This window comes from Podarcis filfolensis (genome assembly GCF_964270895.1).
Source record: "Podarcis filfolensis genome assembly, chromosome: 2".
NCBI classification, from domain to species: Eukaryota; Metazoa; Chordata; class Lepidosauria; order Squamata; family Lacertidae; genus Podarcis; species Podarcis filfolensis.
This window is the reverse complement of record NC_139605.1, coordinates 87,884,967-87,898,291: the sequence shown is the minus strand read 5'-3', so window position 1 is coordinate 87,898,291 and position 13,325 is coordinate 87,884,967. Positions and strand designations below refer to the sequence as shown.

The window sequence follows — 13,325 nt, the reverse complement described above, 5'->3', positions numbered from 1 at the left end:
GGTCGTACCTGCAATGCTAGGTGCGGATGCAATGCTGCTGAAAGAGCTACTGTAGCCGGAGGCACTAAGTGGCCAGGCACTCGATGAAGGCAGCGTGGCATTCTGAGATGATGTTGGGGATGACCCTGCAGAACCAGCAAAGAAGCAACTAAGAAAGATGGGCAGAATGGTGTCTACTGTAGCATATGCAATTCTAACACCGTCATGTGCAAACAGAAACCATGCAAGGTAAGATGCTAACCCAGCCTTGCCTTTGAAGTCTAGGAATGAAATGTTATAGGAAGCATGATCCGATGCAGCAGAACTAAGTACAAAAAAGGGTGGCACAGTGACAAGGGTAGTTGTGCCCATGCAGAAGGATACATTCTAACTCTCCTTAAACTGTTATTTCCAAGAAGGTGACATTCATTGCCACCGTATCCAGGATACATGAATCGTAGATGAAAAATGTTTATGAAAATGCAGCTATATCAGTTGTGGTGACCCATGTGTCAGAAAGTTAAAAGCATCATTCTGTGCAAGGCAGGTCAGACAGATGTGCTCATCTCGGCCCCACTTGCCTTCGAGAATCCCTGCAACTGTCGCCAGCCAATCCCACCCCCTCCAGCTTTGTGGCATAGGATGTTCCCACAAGCCTCAGCAAAATAAGTCACATCACAGGCCAAGGCCAGAGCTGCAGGACCAAATGCCTCCACAGATCTGCCCTGGGAGCCGAGTGTCAGGTCTAGTGCTCTGCAGCCACTGTGCAACTGCCACATTCAGACTGTTGAAAACCAATAGGGTGGTCAAGTTGCTAGAAGCCACCTGGAATTATAAATTCTGTTGTAATGCTTCTTAGACAGAGGCACACAAATTACTTCAGAAGTTATTTATATAGTCAGAAAGGCTAAACATGACTTACACACATGGCATCTTGTTGGTATGGGTAACTTATATATGAAGGAAGAATCTCAAGGGGGAAAGCCCAAATAATCAAATCCAATCTAACATTAGCATTACTATACAAGTGGACAACAACTCTATTCTAATAAATTAAGGGACTATCCAAGTTTTCAGATGTGGTGGAGCAAACATCAGCCATTCATCTTAAAGGCTTAAGGATCCCACATTGAACTTGTCTATGGTAGATTGTGTTGTGTGAATATATCCTCTGCTTGAGGTACCTTGCTATATTGTTGTGAAGACTAGATGTATATGTGAATGGTTTTTTAAATAAGAGAATCACTCTTCAGTGACTGGTTTGCTGCAGTACGTCTTGCTCTTGCATCCAGCATTTTCAGTAATAACATAGGGCCGATCCATATGCTGTGCAGCTGCAGCACCCACATTCAGAGGACTCTAATAAGGCTCCCTGGTTTTTCTTTCTCTGCCTGCTCAAACACTGAAAAATATGCAGGCACTGTGATGGGACATCTGTGCATGCCTCACATATCCAGCCCCTTCTCTCCATGCCTTGCAAGTTACTTGTGGTCATAGCGTAAGTATCTTGTATTGGGCAGAGGACAGACTGGACTAGCATGTATGAGATGTACAGAGATGCTCCTTTCTGTCTAACATCCTATCACACCACCTGCATGCATGTCTGTGAGGCTTTGGGGGGGGGGTGCAGAGAGGAAGCAGATCTCTTCCGAGCCTAGTTGAGCTTTTTGCCTACATTTGCTACCCCTACAAGAAGATAATGTCCAATGTATATAAATTCAGAAAATGGAAAGTTGATGTTACTTTCTGAGTCTCGAAAAAGGTTGGCCGTTATTTTGTACAAGTATTTCATAACAAGATAACTATACATACTAAAACCAATTGTAACACAAAGTTGTGTGATAACTTCTGCTCCAGGATCAATGCTCCAGTGAAAAACCAACAGTATAAAACCCACAAAGAAACTGCATGATGCTACATAATATTTTGTACATCCCACACTCGTTTGGACTGCATCATCCCAGACTATGAGGAAGTCAGTTGAGCAGTCAGTGAGTGTTGCATGAAACCAGTGCTTTAGTTCCCATGAGCATATATATACTTGAATGGTTCCCATGCTTCCAGGAAATCAGCAAATCAACCTGATTATATGTTCTCCATATATGGTGGTGATCCTGTCTTAGCACATAAGGGGGGGGGAGTTGGATCTATGGAAAATTATGAAGGAAAATATTACTAAAATTACTTTAAAAGTCTTGGAAGCAGAATGCTTACACTGGGGCAATAAATGTAAGAAGATTATAAGTGGTATACACCTAAATTTTACTCAGAGTAGACCCATTTAACTTAGACCTAACTTAGTCATGTTCATTGATTTCAGTGGGTCTGCCATGAGTAAACTTAGCTGAACACAACTCTATGGCTCAGCTCACATGAATGAACCTCACACGCTTGTGCATTCATTCATTCATTCATTCCCTCATGTATTCTGATTTCTTCCCATACTTCCTAGTTCTCAGCAAAGCATAGTCTGCCATTTCAGCATGGTTTGCATCCAAACCAGAACTAGAAACCAAGATCAAATGATGGTTTCTAGTTCTGTGTTTGCTAAGAACCAGGAAGTGTGGGCAAGAACTGAAACATCTGAGGAAAGGAAATAATAAGTCAGCCTAAGGCTCTTTCATTTAATGAAAAAGCATGGTTTGGCATTACAGCTGAAGTAAGTCAAAGTTGCAGCAATGCAGATACTGTGGTAAAAATATACCAGTGAAAGAGTAAAAGCCTGAGAAGAGAGATCTTGCACTGAAGACACTGGGTAGGTTCAGAGTAACTAAAGCATAATTTAGCAATATGAGAACAAGCCCAATCTTTCTGTGGGCTTACATTCTATCCACTTCTCTTCCAACATGGTTGTGAGGAGGAATTACCATGTCCAAACCAGTGCATCTTAACTATGGTTAGTGACAATAAGCCAACTTTGAACCATAATTTATGAAGCTGGCCTATTTTCACTAACCATAGTTACGTCTAACCACAGTCTAGTTTTCAAATGATCTCCTTGTGCTTGCATCACAGGGGGAAGAGGGTGAGTCCAAGTCCAAGGGAAATTGAGGCACATTCCCATAACATTTTACTGTGGTTTAACATTATGTCCAAACACAGACAATCTATATTGGTGTGAAGATTGCAGGTATGATGCCCTCTATCCTCATATACAATGAGAGAAAATGAACTGGAAAAGGTGTGAATCTAAGAACAGTGACCTAGATTTGATGCAGGTAAAGTGGAACTGTCAATGATCATGACAAAAAGCCATGACAGAACATTCAATCTGCATTGAGGGCAAATAGCTGTAATACAGAAACAGCTGTGGATGAAGATTTGTCCGCAACCTCTAGCAGAAGGCAGTCATTAATGACTGTAAGAAGACATCTCTGGCAATGCATTCACAGCTGTGCTCATGCCAGCTGCTGAAAGAACAACACTCAATACTGAATGTACAGGGTATTTTTGTATTACTAATAGAGAACCTGAACATCCAGGCAGCATGTATAAGATAGATAAAATTATGGTAGTAAGTATGCATACAAAGATGTGCTGATAAATAGGCATCAGGGTGCCTCAGCTAGTTGCAAAGTCACAGGAATTATGTCAACCATACTAAAATTAAATTTGCATTCAAAAATTGCAGATAATTTTTCACTGTGCAATATAATAACCAAGAAGCAACACATAAACAAAACAAGTTTCCATGATTCTATATGTGCATTCTGATGCTGAGCCCTGAGAGTCTTAGGAATGCTTCAAATGTTAGAAAAATCTTGTCATCTACAAAAGGCTTCACTGTTCACAGTCTGTGCAGTACAAATATATCCTGTTCTTTTCATCACCTTGGTTTCCCCATCCAGAACAATCTACTGTCCTTCTATTACCCACACTTTTCCTTTCAAAAGATTGGTCGGAGACAATTCAGTTTGCAAATCCACTTTAAACTATGGGTCAAATGATGCTTGGAAGTTAGTACTAATTTGCCTAATTTTGATGGCAAACTGTGGTTAGAGGAAGCTCTAAAACAGAAAAGGGAATCATAACTCTTTTGGAGTGGGGTGGTGAAGGATTGGAATGTGATTTCTGAACCATGAACCTGGCCACTTCATTATTGAGGAGTCCACATGTATAAATGTTCACAGAATTATACAAAATAAATATTTCCCATAAGTTTTTCTGGTTTCCATAATATTTTACAACATCAATTTCTACTTTACAGTATGAAAACAGCTTTGCGTATGGGATGAATAGCTTCTGCATTAAGGTATGCATTAGAACAGGGCTGTACAACTTATAATCATAGTTTGGAGTTCAGTCAAACTGAAGGCTACTTTTATATTTTTACTAATGCAAGAGTACTACATCATATGGTTAATAACTGAAACTCATTTTTCTTGAAATTTTTAATGCTGCATTTTCTTTAACCCATTCTCTGTTAACCACTTTTCTTTCTATACTGGGGAACAGCATACTTTATTCTTTCTTCGAATCCTGTATTTTTCTGCTTCTGCACACTCCACAGTTGCCATTAAACTGTTAAAAAGGAGCTGGAGAGCTAATCATAGATCATGTCTAGCTGCACTCACAGAATGCAAAAGGGTCATTCAGTGCAGCTGGGTGGGTGAATAAGCTGGAAAAATCTGGCACCAGTTCCATCTTGGAATCTAGGGAGAAAAGGTCCAATGCAAATGTAGTGGTGCATGCATCCTTTCAACCCCACCCCCATCTTTGATGGGTTTTCAAGGCTCCCACAAATATGAGGCAAAGAACCACAAATAATGGCTATTTTGAATTCCCTTAAATTCCAAAGGGATGCCACCAGGCAGGAAAGGGAGATACACTAAGTTCACTGGCCTTATGATTTACAGCCTGGGTTGAGAAGAATGGTATTACAGTACATGTAGGAAACAAAAGGCAGAGAGCTTTATACATACATGCAAATGTCTACTACTGACTGTAATCTCTTATTCTTATGTGTCTAACTTCTATGTAAAATGTACATAGATGGAGTAACGGAGACAAACAATTATTTTTTCCAGCCAACAAATCCAAGAACATAGCTGAAAAATACACCCAAATGTACAGAACTTCTAAGGACAAAACTGATTCATAGTCATCCTTGAAGATAGGGAGTAAAGCCGCTCAATCTATAACTGGGAGGCCTGTTAAATGTAAATTACCAACACAACTATATTCGTTAGTATTGTTGCTACTGGACTTCTACCGGGCAGTACAAGTCACTTCAATATAAGCTAGGCATCTTCAGATGCAGCGCTTGTTTCTGCTACTTTCCAGTTAGTACAGTCAATAGCCTGGTGTTTGAGGAAGCTCAGATAAAGATGTGACAAAGAACATTCACTATATAGGGCATCTATTTTTATTTATATATATATATTGCCTGCTTCTGGGTTTAGTGATGGGTGAGCCCATTTTCTCATCACAAATGACACCCCATATGAGATTTATGATATTCACTTTCTTGTTAACAGGACAGCTGCTTGTAACTGGATTATGACTTCACAGCTGTAATGTACAGAAAAAAGGAAATCTTTACTGAAGCTCAAGAGTGACATAGCAACTTCTGATGAACATGTAAGACTTGTCCACTAAACTAAAACTTGTACAGGCTTAAAATTTCAAAGATGATGATGAAGTCTTCAAATGATACCTTTACAGGTCAAAGTCATAATAAATCAAAACTCAAGGCAGATGTTCAAGCAGAAACAGCTATTATGAAATACAGTAGATATTCAGGCACAGTTTTGAGTTGCATAAGTGTAAGGACCAAAACTAGACATGACATTTAGTGATGTGCATCTTTCTCTATTTGTCTTAAAAATAAGATAAAATTCAGCACTAGGAGGTTGAGAATTGAAAGCAGAGAGGAAGGGGCAGCTTAGTCATTCCCCTGTCTGGCTCAGCCTTTCCCACAAGTTGAAAGAACAGCTGGAAGGGAGTGATTTTTTGGGTGGGAAAGCAGCCAGCAGAAAAGGTTTACATAGGGCTGTTCCCTGCTATTCTGCTGGTTAAACTTGTAGCCATCCAAGGCTGTTTATAGCTTAAAAACTAAATGCTTAAGGAACAAATACAATTGCAAATTATGTCAATTCTGGTAATGAGTACAGATGGCTTTCAGACTTGGGTATACTATAAAAACACAGAAGTTGAAGAGAAAGGAAGGGAAACAATAAAGGCAACATGACACATGGATATTACTCTACCTCCACTCTTGAGTAGATAGCGATTAACATCTTGTATGGTGGTGTTAATAGTTGGCCCTGTTGGAACACTTCCAGGTGTGACGTCAGGATCATTCTCAGGGTCAATGTTCTGCAATCCTTTCCATGGTACCCCAGGATGAAATTCTGTTTGGGGGGAAATAAGATGACATCACATTTCTTACCAAGATCCACATGCGTGTGAAAAGGTACCGTTGCGCAGAAGATGAAACCAGGTACACAACTCTCTGGTGAGGGAGTGGGCATTTTGATAAAAAGTATAAGAAAAACATTTTATAAGGGAGGTTTGGATGGATGGATTTTGTTGCCCAAATTCAGTGCTAGTATCAGGCAGGTAGGAAGTTTTATTCCAGTTCACACCAGGATAAAACATTTTATGTGCCTGCATGCCTCGCCCAACAATAGCATGGCAAAATGTTGCTCATACTTTCATCTTACGGAAGACTGCAGCTGGAATGAGCTGAAACTAGTATGTTAACATTTGGATACTGAAAGCATTGCCTCAAGTAAAGGGGTTTGTATCACATTTCAGATACCTTCAAGCTCTAAAAGCTAGAATACACATTTTTTTTGTTACCTGGTGGCCAGTTGATACTGGAGCCATTGGAGATTTTATCACTATCAGATTTGGCACGTGACCAGCTGTGAGGAACAGCTACAGGAGGACTAGCTGGTGACTCGTTGTTTTGAATCAGATCATACCGGCCATAAGAGTCATCAATGGAGGACTTTCCTGGAGGACCAATACTCAGACCTCCAGGGATAGCACCTAGAACAAAGAAGGTGGGAAGACAGCACAAGATTATTAAGAGTATGGTTATCATTTGGCTCCTTCTCTTATTGGTAGTCACTATAATTTTTCTTTCTTTGTTTCAACAGAAATTAGCAAAGCAAAGTATCATTCATACAACACATCTGTAACACTGGCCAGTTAAATGAAAGATAGCAGGTTAAACTGGGGCTGAAAGGTAGCTAACACAGTTCAAAAGTTATCTATCAAAGATTCGTGAGATTAAAGCTGCTACTGGGTGTAAATCTCACTGAACACACAGTGGGACCTGTTTCAGAACAAACCTGCATGAGACTGATTTGCTACTGATAAAACTGTCAAGCAAAGTTAAAACAAAAGGACTCTAATGAAAAATGTAAGATACACAACATTGCATTTTGCTGAGTGTCAGCAAAAGCACTTTGCTATATGGATCAGTAGATTAAGATCCTTAAAAATTTTATCAATATACTCACAAAATGTAAATGTTTTTAAAGAGCACAGTATTAGCTGTGAGTTTAGAAAATGGGAGTTTGAAACAAGAGCAGGGAGCTAAAATAGGTTTCTCTCAGTATTGGGCTAAAATGTATAATGACACTAAGGGCAATACTGAATTTTCACTTCTGCTCTGCATACATTTGTTGTAGTCTGCATTCAATTTACATTAATGTGATGAATTCCAAACAAAGTTGGTAGGTATTTTGCACTCTCTTTGGGGGTATGTTTTTTTTGGAAACTGCTCACCTAAGTGAACCTCCGCCCCTGCCAACTTCTCTTAACATCTCATAAAGTTTAAGACTTAAGGATTCATGAGAAAAATATAACACATGTGTAATTTAATTTTCTAACTGTGCATTCTATGCTTACCTGCTTGGAGATTAAATATGATGGAGTTCAGTGGGGCATACTTCCCAGTAAATGGATATAAGACTAGCCTAAGCCACTCAAAGGTGAGATACTTGATGTTCTGGACTTTTCAAACTGATTTTGCCTTCTTGGTTTTTATTATGACCAGTAATATGAGCAATGAAATCAGTATGAGCAGTAATATGTGTGTGGGGGTGTGGTGGGAATTACAAGAATAAGATATTTGCACATACAAATGTTCCATTGAGAAATTTATATTCTGTTAAGTACTTTGCAATGCCCATTGCTAACCTGGGGTGGGGGGAGAGAATACAGTGGTATCTCGGGTTACATATGCTTAAGGTTACAGACTCCGCTAACGCAGAAATAGTACCTCGGGTTAAGAACTTTGCTTCAGGATGAGAAAAGAAATCGTGCTCCAGAGGTGCGGCGGCAGCAGGAGGCTCCATTAGCTAAAGTGGTGCTTCAGGTTAAGAACAGTTTCAGGTTAAGAATGGACCTCCGGAACGAAGTAAGTACTTAACCCGAGGTACCACTGTATCGGAAAAACGTGCAATCTTGCAATTGGACTTGATGTATTTAGAATGATGACACATACCGTGCTTGCTAGGATTCTGGTCAAGTGGAGAAGCAGCACTGGAGAGATTATCCATTGAGTTGGGATGTGTCCACTGAGGAAGGCGAGACTGGGACTGAGAAGTGTCCTTCACTGACAAACCACCAGGAATGTCCATGCTGTTTACATTCATGTTTGGGTTCAGTCCAGCTAAGAGGAAGTAGGCAGGCTATTAAGAAACCCTTAATCCCCGATTCTTGGCATTTAATCACACTTTACTTTAAGCTGAAGTCACAAGCTAATCTTTTTACGTCTACAAGTAATGCAAACATGGGTTAAAGCAGCAAGGGCCCAAGAAGTAAATTGGGAGGGACAGTATATTACAACCACCAAGTATCTTACAACCACCTAAACTGGTACCTACCACTACATTTTCTGTAAGTTAATTTAAGACTTAAGTTATTTTGTTCTGTCAGTCCTAAACTTTCTACCATTCAGACTCATTCAGGGATCCTGGATTCTAATATTATACAAGATAAAAAGAGTATAAGTGCTGCCTAAGTTTTGTTATACTGATTTTATTCTCTGCTTCTGAAGTTTTTAACACTGTGCCATTTTTTGATGTTGTTATGGTTCAGTTTTAATGGTATTATTATTATTAGCTGCCAGAGAACTTTGTTTTTGGGTAGCATATTAATAAAGATAATAAGTAATTTGGACACAGTTGCCAAATTAGTTAAGAAGCAGAGGTATGCAGGAGAAAACATTCCAGACTAAAGCAAGTTAAATCACTGTATGTATACATAATTAGGTAATTTACATCCTTCTGAACAGGTCCTTAAATAACTGCACATACCAAGGGGGTAAGGAGCAAAGGTGTTCGGTGAAGACTGTTGCTCTTTGGTCTGCAGGTCAGATAGGCCAGGAGCCTGGGGATGGGGTGAAAAGTTATCCATGGCTGATTTGCCTGCAGGGGGGTGCAAAGATAGATGTGGAGGGGGTGGCTGCTGCTTCATAAGCAGGGCCTGGGCCAGCTGGCGCTGGTGCTGCTGGATCTGCTGCTGCATGTTATTGATTGTACGTGCAACCTGGCAGCAAGGAAAAAATAAAACAAAGTAAGCAAATGCTAGATGGAACAAAGGTTTGTGGCACTGTATCTAGAACCACTCAGCAGACAATGAATTCAATAGATTTAAGAATTAGATGCATCCCAGACATGGTAAGAGAAACTGAAGTCTGTCAGCCCCCTTTGTGATTTATGTCTGCATAAAAGCGTGCAGCACAGTAGATTTCCTTCACAAATAAGCTTTTTCTTGTAACATGCTAGATTCTTTAGAGGCTTTACATTTGGAACTGGGTCAACAAGTTGCACCTACTTGCTGCTCCTGTTGTCTGATGGGTCCGGAAACATTACGCTGAGCCTGTAACATCTGCTGCTGGATTTGTAAACGTTGGTACGCCTGCAAGTTGAGGAAAAAAAGAAGTCTAAGGTCACAGTGTGAAGAAGCCCAATGGTCTCACTGCAACTGCATTAAATAACATATGAAACAAATGCATGCTCCCAAAGACCTACTTGCAGGAAGTAACAGACCCAGAGACAGAAGTCAGCTCAGACCAAGAGTGCAAACAATACATGGCCAATTAAAGCTATTTAAAACATGACGAGGAAAAGGCATCATCAACTGAATGATTGTTCAAGAAAATGTAAACACAGAGATGCAAATAGAGTGTTGGTAGCATGTGAGAGAACTAATCACAAACGCCCAGGGTAGACAAAACATTTAATCAGGGTTCGTGCTAATTCTGCTCTCTTAATCCTGGTTTAGGACTCAAGTTAACAGGAACACTGTGGTGCAGAGGTTGCCCACAAGGTGCTTGTTAAAGGTCTTAATAAATATCCCCTTTAGAAACCCCTCATACTTTTTGCCTTTCTTGTTCAATTCTGTCTGCACGACTCCACCTCTCCTACACTAAGCAGGCCCCCTTAAACATGCCCACATCTCACTGGGTGCCAAGTTGCTCTCTGTGACCAAGTGTAGCGGTGGCTGATGTATGTACTTTCCCCCCTTTGATGGGGTGGCTACTGGGAGAGGGGCATGCCACACCATTCTGTGTTGCTGTCTCTTTTTCCTTGGTAGCAAGGTATGTCATGCCCCCACTCCCACAGTTATTTGGTATTATGCTACATCTCCACAGCAGCCATTTTGTGATCGGGCCTGTCCTCCTGGCAGCCATTTTGTGACTGACATCCCTAGCACTTCCTCAAAATTCCAAGTGTGTCTACTTGCCCCAAAAAGATTAGAGAACCTTTAGCTTGTCAAACTAAGCCCTGGAGCACACATACATTGAGATGATACCAGTGGAATTCATATGTTGCCTACCTGAAACCCTCTATACAGTCATACCTCATATTATGTCTGCTTCATGTTACATTCTTTCAGGTTACGTCCCGCGGCAGCCCGGAAGTACCGGAAAGGGTTATTTCCAGGTTTCACCGTTCGTGCATGTGCAGAAGTGCAAAATGATGTCACGCGCATGCGCAGAAACGGCGAATTGCAACCTGCGCATGCACAGACGCGCCGCTGTGGGTTGCACGCTTTTCATGTTGCAATCGGGCCTCCGGAACGGATCCCGTTCGCAACCAGAGGTACCACTGTACTATGGTTCAAATCATACATTCACACCTGGTCTCTGGCTAGCGCTTAAGCTTATTTAAGGTATTTATACCACTGTTGTTATGTCTGTACATACTCCTGTATGCTCACAAAACTGAAATAAAAAGAAGTTCTATATTTATAACATGGGGCAATTTTCTCAAAACCTAAGATTAGTTGTTGCCATTGGGTACATTGAATTCTACACTGGTATCTGGAAGACTGGGTCCTAGAAAGATTTGGTTTGCAATAACTTTGAAAGGTTTGCAATAAAATACATGCATATTAAGGGCATGACTGATTGCACAAATGAATGGAAATAATGCTCCATTGCATCTACTGGTGAAGAAGTATTGCAGAACATCAATTTTATTAGATTAGCATACAATGCAAAAAGAACAACACAGGAATCTATCAGAAATATTGTAGAATTCTGAGTAATACTAGTGGTACCAGAGGTTGTTTTTGAGGTTACAGTCCTATACATGTGTTTCAAAAGTTAAATTTAGAACAATCCAATGGTAATGAGCAAAGAATTTAGTCTTTATCATACTGGAAGTATCAAGCAACTTTTAAGATTCAAGTAGGTATATAAATTCATTTTCAGAACCAAGTCTAATCATCATTTCTGAAGTGAACATGCCCATTCATGTGACTTTAAATGCAAGATTTTCTTTCTGGATTTATAGCTTTCTCACTGTGGCTTTTAACTCACCAGCTGCAGCTGATAGAGCTGGTTCAACATCGTCATATGCTGAGGATTAATTGGCGAGGTTAATAGTGCAGGATTGAGACCAATGTTTTTTGCTGCAAACTGCAAAAGCTGTGCTTGAACCTGGAGAAAAAGAATGTAAAAGGTGAATATTCATTACTACAGCTGTGTTACTTACAGGTCTGAACTCCTTGCAGAGTTGAAACAAGACAATTCCAAAGAAAGTGGTTTTTAGGTTACTTGCTGTGATTTTTGTTTAATAGAAAGCTATGTGTAGAAGTTGAAAGCAAACACAACATATCACAGCAAAATAAACCTTCATTTCAGAACTGCTCATCCTTTCTAAATCTGACACATAAAATATAAATACTTGAGAGTTGTATCCAACCAACTCATTGTATGTGTCTAACAACTTCTGCAAGTGCCACACAAATTCCTCTCCCTCTTCTCCCCCCAGAACTGCTCCAGAGGGTTGAGGGAACCCTCAAGGCAGATTTGGGGTGTGTGCAGGGGCAGGAAAGGGAGAAGAAGTTCCACCCTGTTCACAAAAGTCATTCCACACATGCAATGATTTAGTAGGGTACAACCTGAGTCACTAATAACTTTCCCACAACATGCTATTTTTTGTAATTCAAATAAACTGGCATGGCAACTTAAAAACTCTGTGGCATTTCTCTACACATGGTGCCTTTCATAGAAGTATGTTGTGTAAGTGTGGTTGTGTCAATATTTTATGTTTGCATTATTCCAATTGGCACTATCAGCCATCTGTAGGTGCAGATAACTTTAAGAATATATTATTATTTCTTCCATTTAAGTGTTCCACTCAATATGCATTAGTTATGGCACAGAAATGGCCATCACCAGGGATACAACCATTTTTGGAAAACTGAGGAGCCAGTGAGGAGGAGAAACCTGCCTCCTGACCTCACCGACAACCCAAGTGCTAACCGCTAGGCCCTTGTTTTCCAACTGCCAGTGGTTAATGACACCTGGGTTTGCATCCCTGGCTATCACTAATGCTACAGAGCTCAATCTAACCTGAGGGGAGAGAAACTGAGGCACTTGAGCACGAAGACTAGGCTGGGATGAGTTAAGAGGTTGCACTGGCGGTTGCTGCGGCTGTTGCATGGTCCTGGCTTGTGCTGCTCCGCTATTGCCAAACATACCCAGATTGCCACTCGGTATCTGTGGGATGACAAGGTTAGAAGATTTAGGTTTCACAATTTTATAGCTTGTGACAGTCACTGTAGACTAGCTCAAGACATTAGCAAACAAAGGAGCTCTCATGCAGATTAGCAGCAGGTGAAGGGTTTAAAGCAGTGATGGCCAAACCTGGCCCTCCAGCTGTTTTGGGACTACAATTCCCATCATCCCTGACCACTAGTCCTGCTAGCTAGGGGTGATGGGAACTGTAGTCCCAAAACAGCTGGAGGGCCAAGTATGGCCATCACTGGTTTAAAGTATAGCAAACTGAAACATCAGTAGGCATGTACCATCAGTAAGAGTTTGGTACAAATACATCAGTTGACCTAAATTACTCACACAGCCAACCATGTTC

At 40.6% G+C, this 13,325-nt stretch overlaps 2 protein-coding genes across 16 annotated transcripts in view; one reads left to right on the top strand and one right to left on the bottom strand.

Moving 5' to 3' along the window:
- LOC310755331 (ras-related protein Rap-1b-like) overlaps positions 1–6,179 on the top strand; it is a 33,932-nt gene extending 27,753 nt beyond the window's left edge. Inside the window, exons 2-3 of the transcript XR_014544299.1 lie at positions 4,187–4,231; positions 5,457–6,179. The gene's annotated coding sequence lies outside the window, so the exon portion shown is untranslated. The remainder of the gene's footprint in view (positions 1–4,186; positions 4,232–5,456) is intronic.
- Positions 1–13,325, bottom strand: part of TNRC6C (trinucleotide repeat containing adaptor 6C) — a 113,296-nt gene that overhangs the window by 13,485 nt on the left and 86,486 nt on the right. For 9 of the 15 annotated variants that reach the window (XR_014544291.1, XM_083597844.1, XM_083597837.1 and 6 more), the window contains 8 exons: positions 12,806–12,952; positions 11,768–11,887; positions 9,775–9,858; positions 9,255–9,486; positions 8,441–8,608; positions 6,784–6,975; positions 6,189–6,332; positions 9–125 (listed from right to left, as the gene is read on the bottom strand). Coding sequence is in view for 13 of the 15 variants with exons in the window: in XM_083597844.1 (XP_083453970.1) it covers positions 9–125; positions 6,189–6,332; positions 6,784–6,975; positions 8,441–8,608; positions 9,255–9,486; positions 9,775–9,858; positions 11,768–11,887; positions 12,806–12,952 (1,204 nt within the window). In the remaining 2 variants the exon portion in view is untranslated. The remainder of the gene's footprint in view (positions 1–8; positions 126–6,188; positions 6,333–6,783; positions 6,976–8,440; positions 8,609–9,254; positions 9,487–9,774; positions 9,859–11,767; positions 11,888–12,805; positions 12,953–13,325) is intronic. The other 6 variants (XR_014544292.1, XM_083597845.1, XM_083597846.1 and 3 more) reach the window with 1 other exon arrangement.